The sequence below is a fragment of the Agelaius phoeniceus genome, chromosome 19 (genome assembly GCF_051311805.1).
Source record: "Agelaius phoeniceus isolate bAgePho1 chromosome 19, bAgePho1.hap1, whole genome shotgun sequence".
Taxonomy (NCBI): Eukaryota; Metazoa; Chordata; class Aves; order Passeriformes; family Icteridae; genus Agelaius; species Agelaius phoeniceus.
In genome coordinates, this window is record NC_135283.1 from 1,429,114 (window position 1) to 1,451,110 (window position 21,997).

At 48.1% G+C, this 21,997-nt stretch overlaps 1 protein-coding gene across 2 annotated transcripts in view; it reads right to left on the reverse strand.

Moving 5' to 3' along the window:
* The window catches only part of DNAH9 (dynein axonemal heavy chain 9), a 161,040-nt gene that overhangs the window by 32,664 nt on the left and 106,379 nt on the right, over window positions 1–21,997 (reverse strand). For both annotated transcript variants that reach the window (XM_077188209.1, XM_077188210.1), the window contains 5 exons: window positions 21,397–21,567; window positions 20,315–20,437; window positions 9,974–10,167; window positions 5,722–5,870; window positions 2,276–2,403 (listed from right to left, as the gene is read on the reverse strand). In XM_077188209.1, the coding sequence (XP_077044324.1) occupies window positions 2,276–2,403; window positions 5,722–5,870; window positions 9,974–10,167; window positions 20,315–20,437; window positions 21,397–21,567 (765 nt within the window). The remainder of the gene's footprint in view (window positions 1–2,275; window positions 2,404–5,721; window positions 5,871–9,973; window positions 10,168–20,314; window positions 20,438–21,396; window positions 21,568–21,997) is intronic.

The window sequence follows — 21,997 nt, forward strand, 5'->3', positions numbered from 1 at the left end:
CCCAGGGAGGAATTCTGCTGATTTAGCCTTCAGTGTCTGCCTAACCTCTTACTGATTGCTCTGACCGCCAGAGAAGATGGGAATGGATGCAATAAAAACCCTTCAGGCTCCCAGTGCTTGTCTGTTAGCACTGAAACAGCACATGGGGCCTGGCACTGCTGACAGATCCTTTACAGCAGCACACCAGCACTGTAGAAAAGAACTTTTCACTCTGCATTACTGAATGGCTCAAAAAGCTGCATATTTCCATCTGCACCACCTCAAAGGCAGATGCCAGGATTGCAGCCCTCTGTATAATAAAAGCTCTAGAGAAGCTCAGCATTGTTTACCTAAGAGGGAGCTTGAAAAAAAAAAAAAAAGCAAAAATTAGGATCAAAATATCAAGGATATTTAATTTCAATTCATAACCAGGCCTGCGGGCTCAGATCAGGGCTCCGAGCTTTGTCTTAATCTAATTTTATGCAAACAATTCAGTGATAATGAAAGTTTATATAATCCACATCAAGGAAATCAGAGGGGTTCCCAAAACCTGTAATGAGAGCTGACATCAGCGAGTGCACATCAGGAAACCCAAAGGCTCCCTGAATGAATGGCTCCAGAGAGCACCTGACAGAGACAGAGCTCCCTCCACACCCCAGAGCCTCTCAGGCACTTTGTGGGGCTGGGATGAGAGCTGGCAGCATTTCCCTACTTTGGGATGCTCAGGGGTATTGATGCAGGGCATCCTCAAGGTAGGGAATAATGAGCTCTGACCCCTGGTTCAGGAGGCTGAACAAAGAATATTGCTTTATTAAGCTATACTATATTACACTAATACTTTATTGTAACTATACTAAAAAATACTAAAGAAAAACCCATGACTGTCCCCAAAAGCCACAACACAGCTTTGACCCCATTGGCCAATCAATCAAAAAAAAACCCTCACCAGGGTCCAATTAACAAATCCCTCTCAGTGAACAATCTCCATAACACATTCCACATGTGCAAAAACAACAGGAGCAGCAAGTGGAGATGAGAATTGTTTTCTCTTCTCCCTCTGTGCTTCTCACTGCCTTCCCCAGGAGAAATCCTGGGAGAGGGAATTATGTCTCTGCCTTCCCTAGGAGAAATCCTGGGAGAGGGAATTATGTCTCTGCCTTCCCTAGGAGAAATCCTGGGAGAGGGAATTATGTCTCTGCCTTCCCTAGGAGAAATCCTGGGAAAGGGAATTATGTCTCTGCCTTCCCCAGGAAAAATCCTTGGAGAGAGAATTATGTCTCTGCCTTCCCCAGGAAAAATCCTGGGAGAGGGAATTTTGTCTCTGCCTTCCCCAGGAAAAGTCCTGGGAAAGGGAATTATGTCTCTGCCTTCCCTAGGAAAAATCCTGAGAAAGGGAATTCTGTCTCTCTCTGTTCAGAGTATGTGAATAGCACCCAGGGGAGCCAGCCCCACTGCAGAGTTCCCTCCCTGAGTGGCCCCTCCGTGCTCTCAGAGGTGCAGGGGCAGAGGAAGAGCCCAGGGGCTCTCAGGACAGAGCTCTTCATTCAGTCATGGAGCAAACCAAGGCCCAGGGAGGTGTGGAACAGGTTCCTGCACTGCACACCTGTCATAATCCACTAGTGATGGTTCCATAACTGATCCCAGAGTGCAAAAACAACACAGAGAGGATTTCAGCATTAATAAACCAACTGCAGTTTGCCCATTCTTCTCCTCCTGGAGGAGGTGCCATTGTATTTAGCAAGCAGAGCATAAAATTCAGCTTTACCTTTTGCACTGAGGTTTTCAGTCATTTTGTGAAGGGACCAAAACCATGACAGGGAAGTGCAAACTTAGGTTAGACAATCTCACAGCCTTTGCTGTGCTCCCCTTCGCCTCCCTGGGGAGCTGAAGAGACAAAATCAGCCTGGGAGGCCCTGCTTAGTTCCTTCAAGTTGTCTCTTCCTTCCCAGACAGTCCAGATACACACTCACACTAAAATGGTTCTTTTGTGAGGGGACCAAAACCCTGACAGGGAAATACTGATTTAAGGTACACAACCACAGAGCTCTTGCTTCCCTGGGTAGGTGAAGGGACCAATCTGCCTGGGAGGTCGAAATTTGCTTAATTTCTGCAAATTGCCCCTACAAATTTCTTCAAATTGCCCACCACCAGCTCCAGGAGGAGAAACCCAACCTGACAGAGCCTGATCCCAGGCAGAGGTGGCTGCTGGGGACACACAGGTGACACCGTGTCCATGTCCCCTCACGGAGGGGACACCAAGCTGGGAGAGGGGCAGGACTGGCCCCCAGCCCCGTACCTGGAGGATGACCCAGTGTCCCTCCTTTGCAGCCACATCCAGAGCTTGCTCAGCCACCAGCTCCTGGCCTTGTCCAAGGGAAACGTTGTGGAGGTTCCTGTGGTTGAAGGTGTAGCCCAGCTTCTTCCCTGGGAGGGAACAAGGAGTGAGTGCAGGTGCCAAACCCTCACACATGAGCTCTCACACTCCTGATATCACTTCTCTTGTCACCACTCCTTGCCCAAGTGCTCACCCAGCAGCAGCTTCCCCCAAACTCTTTTAATTACAGTGCAGCATCCACACAAAGGTGCCTCGTTACCAAGCACTCCTTGTTTAAAGAACATTATTCCCCTGCAACCTGGAGTAAAAACACATTTTACAGGGATAACAAATGAAAATCTTCTCCTGCTGATTAGCCAGGCTTTGAACACCCACACTGGGTGGGGAAAAGCCCCTGCAATGCAGGCTGGGCTTGGAGAGGGCAGCTGGGATGAAATGAAATCCCTGGGAGCTTCCTCAAGCAAGGCCTCCCAGGGGTCTGGGGCTTGGAGAGCAGAGAGAAACCCTCCAGGTTTCTCAGCAAAGCCCGTGGGAAGGGGCTTGGGGTGGTTTGGGACAGATCCCAGTGTCCCTCCAGGGCAGGCTCACTCTGCAGTGCTGGGAGGAGGAAATCACAACTGATATTCATTTATCACTCATCCCCTGCCTTGGGCTGGTGCCCTGGCTCAGGGATTTGCCCCATCTCTGTGATTTTCCCCTCTCCAGGCAGGTGCAGCCCCACATCCCTGTCATTCCCTGCCCTGCAGCTCCTCCTGTCCCCTCACTGGTCTCTGATGATGCTTCAGCCTCCCCTGCTCCCTCTGGAGCATCCCAGTGGCTCAGATCATTTCTGTGCTCATGGCTGCAAATCCCCTGGCCAGGTTTTGGGTCTGTCCTGCTGCTCCTCTCACAGCACAACCAGCTCTCCCTGCTCTGTGCACCTCAGAAGAAAAACCCAATGTGTGCTGCAGGAGGGAACAGCCCCACAGACATCCCCAGGATGGGCTTGGCTCAGCCAGGGAGCCAGGACTCATCCCCACAGTGATCCCTGGGGATTGCCCACCCTTATCTCTGCATGCAGGTCTGCCTTCCTGCAGGTGGTGTGCCCTGAATTCCCAATTCCTGCCAAAAGCAGGCAGGTTTCAGAGAGAAACAAGGAAAAGATTTGTCTTGCAAGGCTCAGGAACCATCTCGTGGTACAGGACTGGGAACAGATGGCCATGAGGAGAACAAACCCCCAAACTCCAGCTCTCTGCTGAGCCTCAGCACAGCTTCCCCTGGGACACAGCTCTGCACCCATCTCAGAGCTCCCAGCTCTCCTTCCCACCATCTCTGGCTGCTGCCAGCTTTCAAAGCTGCTGATCTTCTCCTCTGCCTTCATGATCCTCTGCCTGGAGAGGGGATGGGGCAAATCAGAGAGCCAGGCAGTCCCAGACATCTTTATGGAAAATCCTTCCCTTGGGATTTGTCCTCCTGAGAAGCTGAGAGGCCTCAGGAGCAAAATGGAACCAATGGTTATCTGCTGCTGTGGAATGCAACAGGGGCATCTGGGATTGGGCTCATGTGGTTGTTTCTCATTAATGGCCAATCACAGCCCAACTGGCTTGGACAGAGAGCCTGAGCCACAAACCTTTGTTATTCATTCTTTCCTTTTCTATTCTTAGCTACCCTTCTGATGAAATCCTTTCTTCTACTCTTTTAGTATAGTTTTAATATAATATATATAATAAAATAATAAATCAGCCTTGTGAAACATGGAGTCAGATCCTCATCTCTTCCCTCATCCTCAGACCCCTGTGAACACACCCCAGGCCAGGGGATGAGTAATAAATGAGCATTTATTGTTATTATTATTATTATTATTATTATTATTATTATTATTATTGTTATTGTTATTTATTTATTTATTATTTATTATTATTTCCACTGCAGAGGGGTATCAGTGAGCCTGCCCTGGCAGTGCCAGCCCTGCTCCCTCCTTGCTGGCTGCACAGGGGAGGGGATGGGCACTCAGGGAGGGCACAAAGCCCTTCCAGCCCAGCAGTGATTGCTGCAGAGCCCTCCCTGTGATGCCAAGGAAAGCTCCCATGGGTGGGCAGCATCTGCAAGAAGCTGACTTCCATTCACAGGAATTATCCAGCACTTTAATAACACCTAATGAAGGACAGAGAAATGTTAATAACAAGCAAAACCCCAGTGAGGCAGCTGGAAGGCCAGTGCAGCTGCTCTGTGGCAGTGATTTTCTTTAATTCCTTCTCTTTTTGCTGCTTCTTGCTGTAACTTTTCTGGCTGGCTAACCCCAGGTGCTCAGCTACACTCATCTTTACAATTCCAATTAAAGCACTCATGGTTTGATTTTACTGCTTCATTTCCCGTACAAGGAAATAACAGGGAGAGACAGGATCACCAGGGTGGCTCCAAAGGGAAGGCAGGAACACCACAGGAGCTTCTTTTGGGGGTGTGCCTTTCATTCCCAGTAATGGCACCTGGTTTGGGGGCAGAAAGAGCTTGAAATGCAAAGCTGAGCCCAAGAATTCCCCAGCATGGGCAAAGTTGAACAGCTCTGACAGCTGCTCCTGGCCATGTTGGTAAAGGCTCACTCAATGATTATTTTGGGTGCATTGTGGAGAGGAAAAGGAATGCACAAGCCATTGTGCCAGCCTGGATGATGTTTTGTCCTGTCCAGCCCCAAAGGCATCAGACTCCTCTGCTCCAGAGGAACGTTCAGGCTGAAAATGAGAATTTTTCCAGAGTGGAGCCAAGACCCAGAGTAAATTCCACACAAGGGCAGCTTTGGAGCACAGCAGTGGCTGCAGCCATTGGGGACAGGGGCATCAGTGCCTTCCCAAGGGAGGCATCTCACAGAAGGCCCTTTGGAGCCAGCTGACAGCTCCACAGCTGAGCATCCACATGGAAATCAGCTCAGGAAGGATGGCAGGAAAGCTGGAAACTTTGCCATAAAGCAGCAATCTGTTACAGGGAGCTGTTGCTTATTTTTAGTGATCATAAAATCACAGAATAGCAGGTTGGAAGGGACCTCAAGGGTCCTTTGGTTCAACCTTTCTTGGCAACAAGCATCTGACAGCGTGTGAGAGATCTCTGACGTAAATTACAGGTTGTGCACAAAGCCAGCTCAGAGACCCCTGCACTGAGAACCACACTGGGAATCCAGGCAGGGCAGGAAAAACACAAGTTTAAATTAAACTTCAGATGAAAATCCAAAAAAAAAAACCTTTAAGAAAAACAATAAAACCAAAGCAAAATCCCATCGCATCCTCTCACAATTATCTATTTTTAACAAATTACTTCATTATCTACAAAGAGATGAGGGAAAAAAAATCCAAACAAAACAGGCATGTCGTGCTAAGATAATAATGCAGCAGATAAATAGCAAGGCTGTGCTGTGCCTGGGGACAGGATTGATTTACCATGTTTCTCCACATCCTTCAGTGGGTCCACTCCTGGGGACAGGATAAAAAACATGGGGGTGCCAGGCCCTGATTCCTCAAAGGTCGTGGCAAAATCCAGGGATCTCCCCACCACATATTTGCTGCCCAGCTTTTCTTCTACAAAATCTCTGCCAGAGAGGAAAAAAAAAAAATAAATTGCCACTTTGTTCAGAAAATGCAGATTCCCCTGCAAATAATCGATTAATTATGATGGAATGCCAGAATTGTGAGTCCCAGAATTAAGGTCTGAGAAGAGTCCCAAGGTTATCAAGTGTGACCATTGTCAAGCACCACTGTGTTCACCATTAAGCCATGCCCTCAAGGGTCCCATCCAAAGGTCTTTTGAGCACTTCCAGGGGTGGTGCCAGGGTTTGATAATCCTTCAACTGGAAAAGTTTTGCCCTAATATCCAATCTAAACCTTTCCTGGTGCAACTTGAGGCTGTTCCCTCTGCTCCTGTCCCTGTTCCCTGGAGCACAGCCTGACCCCCCTGGCTGTGCCCTCCTGGCAGGAGCTGTGCAGAGCCAGAAGTTCCCCCTGGTCCTCCTTTGCTCCAGGCTGAGCCCCTTCCCAGCTCCCTCAGCCTCTCCTCATAGAACTTGTCCTGCAATCAGTCTTCATTTTGATCCTTCAAATGATTTGGAAAGTGAACTTAGGAAAATGAGCAGGAAATAGTTGTGGAGATGCTCTGTAGGCTGGGCTGCCCCTCAGCAGCAATGCCTGGTGCTCTGTACAGGGCTGGGATGCCACAGGACACAGCAGCCTCTGGCAGACAAAGGAAATGGGAAGGGAGAGCAGTGGGAGCTGCATTCAGAGGCACAATTCAAGCACTGACTCAGGAATCTCAGGAGGGAAGAAATGAGTTAAGGTACGAGACACAAGCACCCGCCACGTGTTGTGCAAGCCAAGCAGCCTTGCAGAGGAAGCAGCCATCCACACCAAGTCCAGATGATTTACACAATTGCTTTGATCTGCAAAGCTGAAAGGGAAGAGCTCTAAGAATGTCTGGAGCGTGGAGCCTTAGCATGAGAGCGACAAGGAAAAATTCAAAGGAGCGAGCAGGGAAAGGCTCAGCTCCACAGCAGCTGCTGGAGCGGAGCCGGTGCGTGGAGAATGTTCTGGCTGGATTCCCCCAGGGTGAGCTCCTGACATCAGTGCTTTGCAAAAAGAGACACACTGAGCACTGATTCAAAGGTAGCAATGTTATATTCAAACCCCAGGAATGCTGCTGCAGCTCAGATGGATTACTCAGGCCTTTTGAAGGCAGCCAAATTCTTTCTAAGAGAGCTGAGAACCTCCTTCAAGGACTGGTGAAAGGCAGTTGGAATAGAAATGCCTAAGGGAATGCAATTAAAAAAAATAAAAAAAGCTTCCACAGTTTTGGTACCTCTCCTTCAAGAAGATTTTTCTGTTCAGGGTCAAGATTTGATTGAAATTTTTCTGTTCAGGGTCAAGATTTGGTTGAAGATTTTTCTGTTCAGGGTCAAAATTGTTGCTGGAAAGGCTCAGGTCACAAAATATAACCAAGTCCATCAGATTTAAGGTCACAACACTCTTGTTTTACTTCACATCTCAGCTTTTTGAAACAGTGCCTTGGGGACTCAGAAACACAAGGTGCTACAAGAAGCTTTTTGCTGATATTCTTCAATAGATTGAAGGGGAAAAGAGATTTACAGGGGATAATCCTTTCTCAGGAAATTACAGTTGTTGGTGCACTGCTGGCCCTGAAGCTCTAAGGAGTGACTCAGGGACTTCTCCTGATGCTCCTTGGGTCCAGGGAATGAACCAGGCTGGGCAAACATCCCCAGGGATCTGCTAGGAAGAGTGGCTGGAACACCCAACTTCCCATTACAGGCTTGGATCATCTTAAATCCTAAAGAAATCCTGCACCATCATCACAGAGCAGGGACACATGAGGTGGGGCACAAAGGGGCTTAGAGCTTCCTGAAGAGCAGCTGGAAATGAGCTTGGGATACTCCAGGGCACCTAAAATCCCACAGTATTACTCCTAAAATGCACCCATGGACTGGCCATGATGTCCATGGTCACCAGTGAGGTGTTTCCTGTGGGCACACTGAGGTGTTGATAACTGAGCTGCATTTCAAGAAGAGTCCCCAGAGTCCTGGGGAAGGCTCAGTGAACTGTTACTGTTTGCACTTTGATATAAGAAACAAAACAAAACAATACAAAACCCCATTTAAATACTCCTGTGCAAACAGAAAACTTGATGTGCCCAAACCCTAAAAATATCCAGCCAAGCTTTTGAACTTGGATTCCCTTTTCATAAAAGAGAGACAGGAAAGGGGCTGAAATTTGATGTTCCTGTTATTTTTGAGCTGTCTGAGTAAGAAAGAAATGAATTATAGTTGCATAAATGCACCTAAAATTCCAAGAGCTGATTTTACTCAAGCTAAACAGCAACAGGAAAACCAATATTTTCAGCTGAGACACCTGGAGAATCCAGCCATAAGAGTAAGAAATGAAAAAAGGTGGAATAGTATTAGTATTGTGATAAACTGTAGTATTTATTCTAATAAAAAAATAATAACAGTGACCATGGGGAGATTCACTTAGTCTCATCTGTGTTTTTCTGTGAACCTTGAAGCACAAACAGATGCAGTTCATACACTGAGTAAAAACCCTGCTGTGTGCACATCAGGTGGTGCAGGAATATAAACTACTGGAGAAACAGGAGCATGAGAGACATCCCAGAAAGGGCAAAACATTGGCCAGGGAAGGGGAAAACCAAATCCTCATGGAGTGAATGACCTTTAGTTTGTCCTGGAACAAGGAGGCTGCTTTTGCATGGCTCCAGGACGTTTAGCCTCGCCCAGTTACCTTCACTACATAATTCACCACTACAACTTTCAGAACCAGCTGCACATGAATTTTGCATTTTACAGGGAAAAAAAAAAAGGGGAAAGAGAGAAAACCTCTGTAAGACTTTCCTTTACTTCTGTTCCTATTCTACTCCTATTCTCCTATACTTCTACTCCTATTCTAAGAAGAATCTCAGACTGTTCTAGTAACTGAAATGGATGTTCCAGCAGCAGATATGCAACACCTGTGTGGTGATGCTCATTTCTGACTTGGCAGGGCTGCCCCTCACCCTGCTTACACTGCTCCATCCCTGCTCTGTCTCTGGTGGTGGCAGAGAGCTTGCATCCCACTAAGCAAGAAATTCCACTGAAATCCCATGTGTTGATTGCCTTGCAGAGTTCAGAGATCACTGAATCACACAACGCTTTGGGCTGGAAGGGACCTTAGGGATCATCCCATGGGCAGGGACACCTCCCACTGTCCCAGGGACACCTCCCACTGTCCCAGGCTGCCCCAAGCCCTGGCCTTGGCATTCCAGGGATCCAGGGGTGCTGGGAAGGATGAAAGTTTGACCAGAAAGTCTCACAGATATGTGTGCTTAGCAGAAAGATTTTTGAATGTAGAATCTGAAGAAGGAATAGAGATGGAAGCAAGTTTTGATATAGAAGAAAAGAATTGCTGAGCCAGTCTCACTGGATAACCAAGGAGGCAAAGGGTGTGTGAGTTAGAAGGGTTTTTTATGGCTTAGAGCAATGGATAAACCCACCCCAAACAAGAAGATGTTTTTACCAAGCAGAAAGAGAGCACAGGCAAACAAGGCAGCAAATGTGGCAAGTGGAAAAAAGGTCTCAGAATTTTCTACAGCAAGAAAACTGAAAACCAACTTCTAGCTTAAACTGTAATGTACTAACTTTTAGTGACTGGAGAACAGTAACATGAATATGGTAATTATAGTAGTTATGATAGGCTATAGGTAAAAGTTAAGGGATAGATTGGTTCTACTGTATGAAGATGCTCAGCAAAGAAAAGTCTATAATGCACTGTAACCAAAACCAAAGGGTGTCCAGGCCTGTCTGCAGCTGGGGCTGACAGCTGTGGGCACAGCTCCATCACCCATGACCCTGGACTGCTGTGACACCTTGGGCACAATAAACTGTGACACGTTGACACAATAAACTGCATTTTGGAGAGCCCCTGGAGTCCCACATCCCTCATTTCAGCTCTCACACAGGGGCAGCCCCAGCTGCTCCAGGCATCCTGTGCTGGTGCCTCCCACCCTCACTGGGCTCATTCAAGACCTCTGATAGGAAACCACGCTGCAGGATTCCCATGCTAAGAATGTCCTGACATTCCCAAACCCCAGCAGAGCCCTGAGCTCCTCCTGCCGCCCCCAGGGGTGTGCCAGCCCCACCTGACGGCGCAGGGGACGCGGTCGGGCCGCAGGGCGCGCAGGATGCACAGGCGCTGCAGGGCTGACTTGTTCTTCCAGTCCTGGGGGAACCTCTCCTTCTCTGGACACTCAGACTCAACAAATTTCTTCCACCGTTTCGCAGAGCCCTCAATGTCCCGATCCAGGTTTCTGAATTCCTCCATGGATGAGAGAGCCTGGAAGAATTCAAGGAAGGTCAGGGAGAACAGTTCTGAGTACCTCAGGGCCATTTTTCTAACTCTGCTGACTCCTCGTGTTTTGCTCCACCAGGGAGCTGGAGCCTGGCACCATGGCCAGAAACCCATCAGGAGCAGATTTTGTCCATTCTCCCTGGATGGTTCCAGGGAAGGGAAAGATGGTTTGGAACCATTCATCTCCTTGGATGGTTCATCCAGGGAAGGATGGAAGATTTTGGCACCGACCAGCACACCCTGTTCATTACCCAAAAAGGAAAGAGTTCTCCTCTCCTGTTTGGAGCTTTCCTATTTCCCAGGCTCTGCACTGCACTGGTAAATAACTCTGAACTGCACAGAAAGTGTCAGCAAGGTCTCCTCCCAGCTCAGGCACACAGAACAATCCTTTTCCAGCCCCAGAACCAAGGACACCGCTGCAGCCTCAGCCCCAAAAAGTGCAAACAGCAGGGAATGGAGGAGAGCAACCTGGGAGGGTGGGACTGCATCCCCTGGAGCTGGGATTGGGCACTGAACCCCAGCGTGGAAATGGAGCAGAACTCATCAAAGGGTGAAAACTCCTGACTCTGAGTCCATCCTGGGCCCACCTTGGGTGCAGCCCTGCCTGGGCTCTTGCCCTGCCCAAGGTGCATCCTTTGAGGCCTTTTGATAAATCCCCACTTTATTCTTTTAACTCTGTCCAGCCTCTCCAGGCATCATCCCCATGCCAAAGTCCCGGGGATCCAGAGAATTCCATGGAGACTGTGAGCACAGGAGTGATCCAACAGCTGCTGTTTCCATGTGTGGATTTGCACTAACGAGGAGAAATGTCAGCAACAGAAGGACTCGCTCCAAATTCAGTGCCCTATCCTGATTTCTGTGAAAAACCCAGAAACAGGAGCACCAAACATGAGAAACTGAAGTTCCCAGGAATGCTGGCACAAGTTCTGACCTGCCAAGCCCTGGGCCCTGCAGCAGTAAATGTATTCAGTGCACCTCTCCTGGCTGAGCGGAACACAACGGCAAATGTTGAATTCGGGGAATTCTCAGTGCAACTGCTTATATAAAACATCTTCTCACTGTTGACTTTTGACGTGATTTACTTAAAATACCACTTCAGAACTTTGGCTGCTGCTGCTTCGAGAAGTCTCTTGGCTGATGTTAACAAGGGAGACTCTGAAAAATTGCTTTTTTCTGTCTAAATGACAGACATGTAATCAGGAATGATGGTCTCCCTCTCTCCCTGAACAACGTATTGCAGAATCATGAAAGCTCTAATTGCAAACAAAACCTCTGTATTACATAAATAAACACTAAAATTGTCATTAGTCAACAATGTTAATAGCATTTATTAGGAGTGATGGTATGAATGGGAGATGCTTCTATTTAAAAGCCAGAGGAGTGAAAGGTCTGTGGATCAGTAATCTTTCTGTGAATATTAATTGCTTTTCAATACCCCTGTAGTGAATTTTTCCAAGAAACTTAGCCCAGCACTAAAGGATCCCTGTTCCCAGGCAGGAGTGGTGCATTGGGGCAGCAGATGGGAACTGCACATCAACCTGTGCAGGGCATCTATTTCTGTCCACATAATGAAAAGTACTTTTGTCACTTAAGAGTTGTCATGGAAATTGAGGGAGACAAAAATATTGGTCAAAATAGAAAATGATCCAAAGGGCTGGAGGACTCGAGCTCTTGTCTTTGCAGCCCACACTGTGATCACCTCTGGTGGCTGGAAACAGGAGGGGCTTGAGTTTATATCTCAAAATGAGACTTTTCCAGCAAAAAAGGGCTGTTTACACCATCCCAGGGAGAGGATCCACCATCTTCTCAGAGAAAGTGGTTTTTCATTCAGTGAGTCACACACAAGTTGCTTTATCACTTCAGCTTTCTCTGGCAGCATTTCTGTGGAGCTGGAGCACCAGCAGCTCCCTGGGGTTCACACATCCCCAGATGAGGAGCTCTCCCCGTCCCCCAGAGCTGCAGGAAACACAGCAAGGATCAGGCACTGGCTGCAGCCAGGAACCGTGGATGCCACCACAGAGCCTGGGGATGTTCCCCACACACACCAAGGATCCCAGGGAATGGGGGGATCCTTGTGGGGAGAACATCTGGGGGATCAGGGAGGGATCAGGGAGGAGAGGAATCCCTGAGAATGCAGAGGAGCCCTTGGAGAAGAGAACCCCAGGGCTGCTGTCACTGCTGCTGCACACGGGGAATCTCCTGCTGCCAGACACAGCACAACAAGTTCTGGACATTTCTTACTTGCTCTGATCACTAAAGGCAACTGCTCTAAGGAAGCCATCTGCTCAAACTGGCCTCAAGTTGAGGTGTTGCTTCACAAGATGTTTAAAATCTTTAAAAAACCCCAAACACATATATTAGCACTGTGTTTTCTTCCCCTCGGTTCCAAACGGAATTATCCTTTTAAAAAAAGAGGTTGTTTTGCATTTTAAAATATTTCCATAATTAAAACAGCCATCCTCAGAATCACCTGGGTAGAGAACAGCTCTAGGGCAAGGCAGGACAAAATCCCCTCATTGCTGAGCCCTGCACTGACATAAACAGGGTGAAAATAAAACAGAGCCAGTAAAGGCAGAGCTGCCAGAACCCTCCTAACACCCAGTCTGTAACCACCCCCCAGCAGCCATGGGACTGAGTGTTAAAAGATAGAAGGAAATCAAAATCAAGGAATTTGAGGGTTTTTGTAAAAACTATCATTATCATTTGAGTCTGTAACCACCCCCCAGCAGCCATGGGACTGCATTTTAAAAGACAGAAGGAAATCAAAATCAAGGAATTTGGGGGTTTTTGTAAAATCTATCATTATCATTTGAGGCTTCAGGTTATATCTGGTTTTTACTTTCAGTTTTTACTAACATATCTTGCTTTTCTTTAAAAAAATCTTGTGCCTCTGCTTTAAAAAATTATGTTCTGTAGGGAACACACTGAACATCAAACATATCTCCACAAAAATCACACAACCTGCCAACACTGGAAAGAAATTATATTTAATATTCTTCCAGTTTTAATAATCGGTGAGATGATTAAATCCTGATGATTAGTCACGATTGCACTTGCAGAATCAAGGAGCTGTGGAATTTATGAATTGTGTTACACAGTTTTTAAGCAGAGATCCACAGAGGTCCTTGGTGGGCTCAGGGGGTTTTCAGTGGCTCGTGGGTGAATTTTGTGGTGGGGTTTGGTGACCATGGTGGGTTCAGGAGAAGTTTGGACTCCAGGATCTTGAAGATCTTTTCCAACCTTAACAACTCTGCAATTCTGTGATCCCTCAAGCACTTTGTAAAGGTCTCACACTGTCCATGGGCACGTTTCAGCCAACATTCATAATTCCTTGCTTTCATTTGCTACAGCTGGCCCAGGAGTCTTTAGGAAAACCAGCATCCCCACAAACAGCTGGAAAATGACAGCTCCTGGAAGAATGGCAGAGCCAGAGCTGCACCTGGCTTCAATTGATAGATTGGAGCACTCAGGAAAAAGACGTACAGGCAGATGAATTGCTCCATTTAAATACTACTGTTAACTAGAGGAATTAATGTAGCAGATGATGGATTATTTACAATCTCTCCCATCCTAGGTTTTGGCTTGTATTACTCATACACTGAAGGTGTTATTTTCTGTTTAGCCGCCCTACCTGAATAATTTAACTCATAAGAAAAATCTCTGCCAAGGTGAAAATAAAGATTTGATGGGGTTTGCCAAGCTTCAATCAACTTTCAATCCAAAAATGTTATTTTAACCCTCCTTATTTCTTCCATAAAAGCTGACTGACAAGCTCAAGGCACTGCATGCCCCTGTCTCCCTTCAAACTCCTCCTTGCTGCTTCTGCATTTTAATGGGGACAGGAGGTGTGCAGAGCCTCACCACATCACTGTACAACCCCCCTCTGTTTATCTGCAGGGTCCCAGGGCATCACAACACCCAGGGTGGACACCACAAGCAGTCTGATGAGTGATGGATCGGATCTCAGCACCTTTCCTCAGAAAATTTCCAGTGAAAAATCATAAATTGGGGGGGACAATGGCTCCAGCACTCATCTCCTTCCTACCAGTGCATACTTAGAGCCAGCTCCACTTGATGGGAAAGGTCAGAAACAGAAATGAGACTTAGTCACAATCTTTGTATTCTCATTGCTTACAGCCACCCACCATGTTTTCCTCATTTTGCCTGAGATGTTTCCCAGATGGGTTCATGTTGACATTTTCTCTGCATTTTTTAAAAAGGTTGTTCAAGTGGGTTTGAGAACAGGCCTTGCAAAGTCAGGCTGTTCTCCCAAGCCATGCTTTCCATCTTTCCTTTTCACTCTTGGATGCCTCTCAGCAATCAGGGACACACAGCCAGAACCAGAAGCTGGGCATGGGTCCCCCAGGGCAGCTGAAAGATGGTACTTGTGGATTTCTGAAAACTTCCCTGGATTTGGTTGTTATAAATCCCAGATGGGCCAACGCACAGCAAAACTGAAAGAGAAAATATGTCCCATTTTCTGCAAGAATTCAGCTGGGGCAGCTGCTCCAGGTGTCCCCTGCTGGAAAGCTCTCAAGGTCCACTGCCTGCTGTGAATATTTCCTGCATATTTCTTCTCTTTACTGACACAGGGAGCCAAATGCTTTTTCCCTTCCAGAGGAATCTCTTGGAGATCAGACCCTCCTGGCCTCTCAGTCTTGAGGTCCTCAGACAGAACTTTTCCTCTTTCCCTCTCCTCACTCTCTTCTCACAGTTGTGTTTTCAGGAGTCTGAGTGAAGGGCAGAGGGTGGCCCCAGGGCTCCTGTTGGGGTACTGGGGTGCACTGCTGCTCTGAGCTCACATTGTGAAAACACAGGCCATGAGAGCCTCCAAGAAAAGCCATCTCACATTCCCCAACCCAGGGAAAGCTCTGGTTCTACCCCCAGGGTTCCAGAGCTCACTGCCAGCCAGAGTCGAGCTGAGCCCTGGGTCTGCAATCTCCAGAGCTCCTCACGTGCACCAGCACAGCCAGGGAGAGGAACCAGGGAGAGGAACCAGGGAGAGGGCTCTGCCACACCATGAGCAGCTCCAACAGGTCCTTCAGCACTGAATCAGAGAATTGTTTAGGTTAAAAAGGACCCCAAATGCCACATCCACGTGGCTGTTCCCTCCTGTCCTCCTCCTGTCCCTGTTCCCTGGGAGCAGAGCTCCCCCCTGGCTGTCCCCTCCTGGCAGGAGCTGTGCAGAGCCACAAGGGCCCCCCTGAGCCCCTTTTTCTCCAGGCTGAGCCCTTTGCAGCTCCCCCAGCTGCTCCAGCCCTTCCCCAGCTCTGTTCCCTGCCCTGGACACGCTCCAGCCCCTCCATGTCCTTCCTGTCCCAGAGCTGTGCCCAGCACTGGAGGTGCCCCAGCAGTGCCAGCACAGGGGACGGGCACTGCCCTGGCCCTGCTGCCACAGCCCAGGTGCCACTGGCCCCTTTCCCACCTGGGCACACCTGGGTTCATGTACAGCCTCGGTCTCCAGCACCCCCAGGGCCTTTCCCAGTTTTCCAGCCCCTCTGCCCCAGCCTGGGGTTGGTGTGACCCAAGGGCAGGATGCAGCCATTACTTCCCTTTCCTCCCATTTAGAGGGTGAAGAGGCTTTTACACTCCAAATGCTCAGCTGACAGCAGGCTTTGTGTCAGGGAGGATTGAGAGGGAAAGACAGAGGCTTAGAGCATCCAGAAAAACTCAATTTCCACTCTGCAATCAAACCGACAAAGTGCGTCCTTAAATATTTGATGCGATCACAATCTGTGCCATATTTCAGATAAGCATCAGATCATTAGCCAGCAGGTTAGAAAAGAAAAGGGGAAAAAAAAAGGTAAAACCTTCTCAAGTAGCATTTCTGTGAGACATTGGGAATATTTCTCTGAGACTTGATACAGAGGACAGAAGAATGTCCTTAGGAAACTTCTAGATGAGAGCAGATAAATGCCCATTGAAGTGTCACAATCAATGTTTTCTATCAAAGATGCTCTAAAAGGCTGTACATCTGAAGAACTGAGTTAATGGAAGATATTTAATTAAGAACTATGATTTTCTTGCATAATAATAATCCTGAATGCAGGAGGGAAGCTGTGAGCTGCGAGCCTTTCCTGTCTGACCAGCCTGATCAAAGGACATTGCATATGCACAGAGAGCACAATGTATGCAGCAGATTGTGCCACAATCAATCTTGGAGAAGAATGAAAAATTTCCTCATCTAAAAAGTGCAAGAAGTGAAAGTTGGAAGAGAGATTTTTGTTCTTTTGTCCAAAAAAATAAAAAATCCAGTTTTCTTAAATGCAAAAAAAAAATGATTTGGTATTTTATCTCCTAAGCCACATACGCAATCTTATCATCTGCATTCTGCAAAATTATAAATATGGAGTTAATATACGACTTTGTCTAGGGCTGTTCTCCTCCTCGAAAGCTGAATTCAGTATTTAGAGCTCATTATTCAACATCACATCTATTAAACAATGCCCTTTCAGTGGGGTTTTCATATCTACATAATGAAAATTCTTCCTCTTCAGAAAAAGATGAGGGAGATGATTGGGATAAGAAGTAATCCAGGCTGGCCAGGTGTATTCCTGCTGTGCATTAACTCACTGCACTTATCCCGTGGGACACATCTGCATTCAGCGCTGAAGAGGCACTGCAGGAAATATCACAAAGGAAATCAGGCTGGGGAAATGCACATTTCCAGCTCCTGGGAACAGCCAGACATGGGGACAGCCACGTGCACCACAGGGAGCCACAGGGCACCGTGGAGGAGCTGGAGCTGGGGGAGCCTGGCATCCCAGGGTCCCAGGGAACGGCCTCAGAACAGCCCTCACCTCCTAGCGTGGGCCAAAACCAAAACGTTTTGGTTTTGCAGACCATGAGGGCACAGCCAGTGGCTCCATCAGCAGTGGTGAAGCTGGAGGAGAGCCCAGCTGGCCCAGGGGATGCTCGGGATGCCAGGCACACACCCAGGCTCTGCTGCACCCCTGGGACACCCCTGGTGTGGGCAGAAGGTGGGACCGTGCCCTGTGTGAGGCTGTGCCTGAGCCAGGGTCTAAACTCAGCCCTAAGCCCACACCTGCAGAGCAAGGCTGGGTCAGACATGGGCTGCAGGAGTTTCTGCTGTGGGTCTCAGAGCCCAGCACAGTGAGGGGAAGGTGCTGCTCCCTCCCTGCTGATTTGCTCCACCAGGAGGTGGCCAGGCACAGCTCAGGATGAGCCACACAATCTGCCAGCTTTGTCCTGCTGGCTCAGCTTGGGCTTGGGTGGACTCTCCTGCTCTCCTGGGCATGAGCAGGGCAGGGCCCTGCAGGTGCCTCTGGCTTGGGAGCTCAGGGGAGTTTCCCTGGGTGCACTCAGGGCAGCAAACAACTGCTGGCCCATCTTACTGCTGAGTCTGGGCACAGTCTGACAGACCCAGCAAAGACCCTAAAACCAAATGATATCATTTCAACATCATGCTCAGAGAAGAGTCATGACAGGAGCTGTGTGGCCAGGAACAGCTCAACAGGACAGCCTGCCTTCACAAGGGTTCAAAGGACCACAGAGCATCACCTCAGAGATGAATTCAGAGAGTGCTCACCCTCCAGAGGACAACCCCTGCATGGATTCTGGGTTCATTCAATCCCACAATGAGAATTCCCAAGTGGCATTTGCAGCTGGCTGTGGCCACAGCAGCACTGTGCTCTGAGGTGTGTCCACACTTTTCCTGGAGAGGAAACCACCAGCCAAGCCAGGAGACATGGCCAGCTGTGCATGGACACAGAAAAGGTTTTCAGAAGTACCCAACAGAAATAAAAACTTTCAAGGCAGACTCTGGGAACTCAGAGGGAGAACAGCACAACAGGCTGCAATAAAGGAAATTGAAAAGAGACAGAAACCCTCATTATAGGAACAAAAGAACACTTTTGCCTTCTCCAGGGATCACTGCTAAGCCCCTGCAAATGAGAGGCCTTAGGACTGAAATGACCAATTCCACTGAGCACCAAAGGCAGGGGCTCAGCAAAGGCACTGCTTTAATTAAATGACAAAACTCTGAGCCCTTCCTGCTCCCAGCTAATGCTCAGTAAGCCAGAGGCAGGGCTGGCACCCAGGCAATGACTGTGCCCTTTGCTAACACCTCCCCTGCCCCAGGGCCAGGCACAGCTCCCCCACAGGTGCCATTGCCTCCCACACATCTCACTGATGAACAGAACAAGCTCAGAACAGCTCTCCCCAGCCTTTAGCTCGAATTCAATTCCTGTTTCAGCTTTAAAGAGCCTGGAATGTGCCCATTTTCCCAGGTCTCTCAGCAGATATAATTAAAGCTGTTACCTTTCCCTACAAACCACCTCCTTCTGGCCAGGTTTTCTTCAGCCAGGGGTGAATACCAAACTTCCCCGGCACACAGGTTACAGCAAAAGGCTCTGTGAAACTTTGTACTGAACTTGAAAGAAGCTGGGAAACTAAATCATAAATGAGTGTTTCCTAAATGAGATGCTCCAGCACCACGAGCTGCAAACAGCCAAGCAACTGCAAAGGATTATTGGCCTCTATATATTATTAATCAACCCACAACAATAAATAATAGGTCAAGTCACACAAGGCCAGTTGCATGCCCAGAGCCCTCAACATTTAATGAGGTTTCCTTGGAAGTTAATGGGCCCAAAGTGGGAGGCTCAGAATGGGCCACAAATATCAATATTGATTTCTGCTGGCACTATCTTGGCCAGACCCTGCCCTGGCAAAAGGAGTCCTTTGGGCTGGAGCATTTGCAATGTTTCTGTGAAAAATCAGCAGAATGCTAAATTTCACTTTGAATTTGAAATATAAATCTGAAGTGTACTTTGTTCAAGCTTTGTTGAAAAAACAATTTATTATAGCATTTAATCTTCTTGATATAAGGAGATTTTAGCCTGCTAATAAACTGTGTAGAATCCATGACTAATTAACCTAATTATAGCAGTCTGTGACAAAATATGATTTTACTAAACCCATGCCTCAAGCAACAAGAATTGCCAAAACCTCAGAGGTTAATAAACCAACAGACATCAACACAAACACTAATAAAAGTTGACACCATATTATTTATAGCAAAATCAATAGTACAGTCATCACAAAAGACAATCTGAAGGGTACTTGGTATCTGATAATGCAGAATTCACCACCAGAAAGTCCTGAAATTCATAAAATTAGTGCAGATTACCGGGCAGTGACTTTTGTGCAGCTCCTGGGGCCATCAGATGAAGGCTGAGGACACCTGAGGTGTGCAGCACACCTGGAAACCTTCCCATGCACAGCAGTGTGGTGTTTGTGAGGTCCCAGGGGGAGGTGAGAGATGAGAATCTGACTCCCAGCTCTGAGAAGGCTGAGGGTGTTCTCAGTCTGGTCTGATTCTCAGAGGGAAGAACCATTTTCCTGGTGACACACAGGAGGGCACAGGAAAAGCCCTCAAAATCAGTGCTGGACCTGCAGAACTCTCCATGTCTGTGGCCTCTTTGTGCTGCCCCCTCTTAGGGGCAGACCTGTGTTCACCAAATGCCATAAGGACCCCTGTCACTGTGATATTTTCTGAAAAATCCCTTCACCAGGATTGCTTCTCCTGGCAAGATGAGAAGCCTCAGCTTCTCCATGTTTTGCTGCTCTGGAATGTGGTCTGGAGATGGTTTATCCAAACATGTGAATTGTTTTTAATTAATGGCCAATCACAGTCCAGCTGTGTCAGACTCTGAGGAGTCAGTCACGAGCTTTCATCATCATTCTTTTCTAGGCTTCTGATGTATCCTTCCTTTCTTTAGTATAGTAATAGAATGTAATGTAATATAGTATAATATAGTATAATACAATATAATAGAATGTAATGTAATATAGTATAATATAATATAATATAATATAATATAATATAATATAATATAGTAGAGTATAATATAGTATAATGTAATGTAATTAATGTAATGTAATATATAATATAATAAATGTAATATAATGTAATGTAATGTAATGTAATGTAATATAATATAATATAATATAATATAATATAATATAATATAATTAATATATCAGCCTTCTGAGAACATGGAGTCAAATTCTCATCTCTCACCTCGTCCTGGGGACCTCACAACACCACAGACCCCCTGAAGGGTTTTTAGAGGAGATAAAGGGAGCTGATTTCCCATGGATCAGGTACCTTGATTCCTCCCCAGGCATGGTCAGACAGGAACTCCACAGGGCTGGTGACTCCAGGCTGTGCTGGGTATCTGAGCAGGAAATCCAGTTCTGCTGGGTCGATTTCTTTATTCATCAGAAGTATCTGTAATTCCAAAGAAACAAGACATCCTAGAGCAGCCAGGACCCAGAGCTGAAGATTAATGATTCAATTAACGTGCTTGAAAAATGTGTGGCTGAAATGTAGGGTGCCCTGTGCTGGAGAGGTGTGATGGACACACCATGTAGGTGCTGTGGGTGTCCCAAAAGAGGACCAGGAATGAGTGTGGAGATTGGCAAGAGGAAAAAAGTTGGGAAAACCACCTGGTAAAGGCTGAGTTCCACGGGGATGGAGAGCACCCTTAGAGAAGGCCCTGACAGCAAAGCCAGATTGGAAAAAAAAAATAAAATTATACAAACACTGAGGACATGGGACAGCAGCTCTGCAGCAGGCACTTCTTTAGGTTCAATGCAAGAGCCCTTCCAGGCCAGTTTGCTTTGCCATTTCTTGCAGGTCCTGCAAGCAGGAATTTCTCAAATAACCTTTGTCAGCATAATTCAAATCCAGCACAGCACCCGTGCCTGTTATTGGCATGAATAAATCCTGTGAGGAGCAGCTGAGGGAGCTGGGAAGGGGCTCAGCCTGCAGAAAAGGGGGATCAGGGGGAAATTCTGGCTCTGCACAGCTCCTGCCAGGAGGGGACAGCCCCAGGTTGGGCTCTGCTCCAGGGAACAGGGACAGGAGCAGAGGGAACGGCCTCAGGCTGGGCCAGGGCAGCTCAGGGTGGGCACAGCAGGAATTTCCCCATGGAAAGGGGGCTCAGGGATTGGAAATGCCCAGGGAGGGTTGGAGTGCCCATCCCTGGAGTGTCCAGAGAGTTCCTGGAGGTGGCACCGAGTGCTCTGGGCTGGGGACAAGGTGGGGATTAGGGTGGACTCAGTGGTCTGGGAGGGCTTTTCCAGCCTGAATAATTCCATGATTCCCAGAGAGGCAGAGAAGACAATGAAGCCCCCTGCATGGGCTGCTCTGGCAGTGCAGCCTGGCACACAAGGTGCTGCTGGTACCTGGAAGGTGAGCTGGGCACTGAAGGTCAGTTTGTCCCTCTCGAAGAGCCCCCGGGCCGTGTACTGGAACACGGAGAAGGTGATGCTGTCTGTGAGGCTCAGCACCCGCCCTGCCAGGCTCTCAGCAGGGGCTGCCCTCTCCATGGCCTTCTGGAACACCCCCTGGAATGCCTGGGAGGGGAGACACAGCAGGAAGGGGCAGTGGGAGATGCCCTTTGCACAGCCCTTGGGTATCACAGTGATGCCAGCTCAGGTTCTGCCTCGCAGGGAGCACACAGAGACCCAGCAGCCCCTGGCTCTGCCTGGCAGAGGTGACACCACCTGGCAGTGGTGACATCCCCAGGGACCCCGACAGGGCACAGGGAACTGCCACACAGGGGTACAAGAGATGTTTCTGTGCCCAGTGTGCTCCCGTTGGGATGGCACAGCCACATCCTCTGCAAATGTGGAGCCAGCAGAGAGTGGAGCTCCCAGAGGAAACAGGAAAAACTCCAACACAAACGCAGCCAGTGCCACCCCTGCCATGGCAGGGACACCTTCCACTGTCCCAGGTGCTCCAAGCCCTGTCCAACCTGGCTTTAAACACTTCCAGGGATCCAGG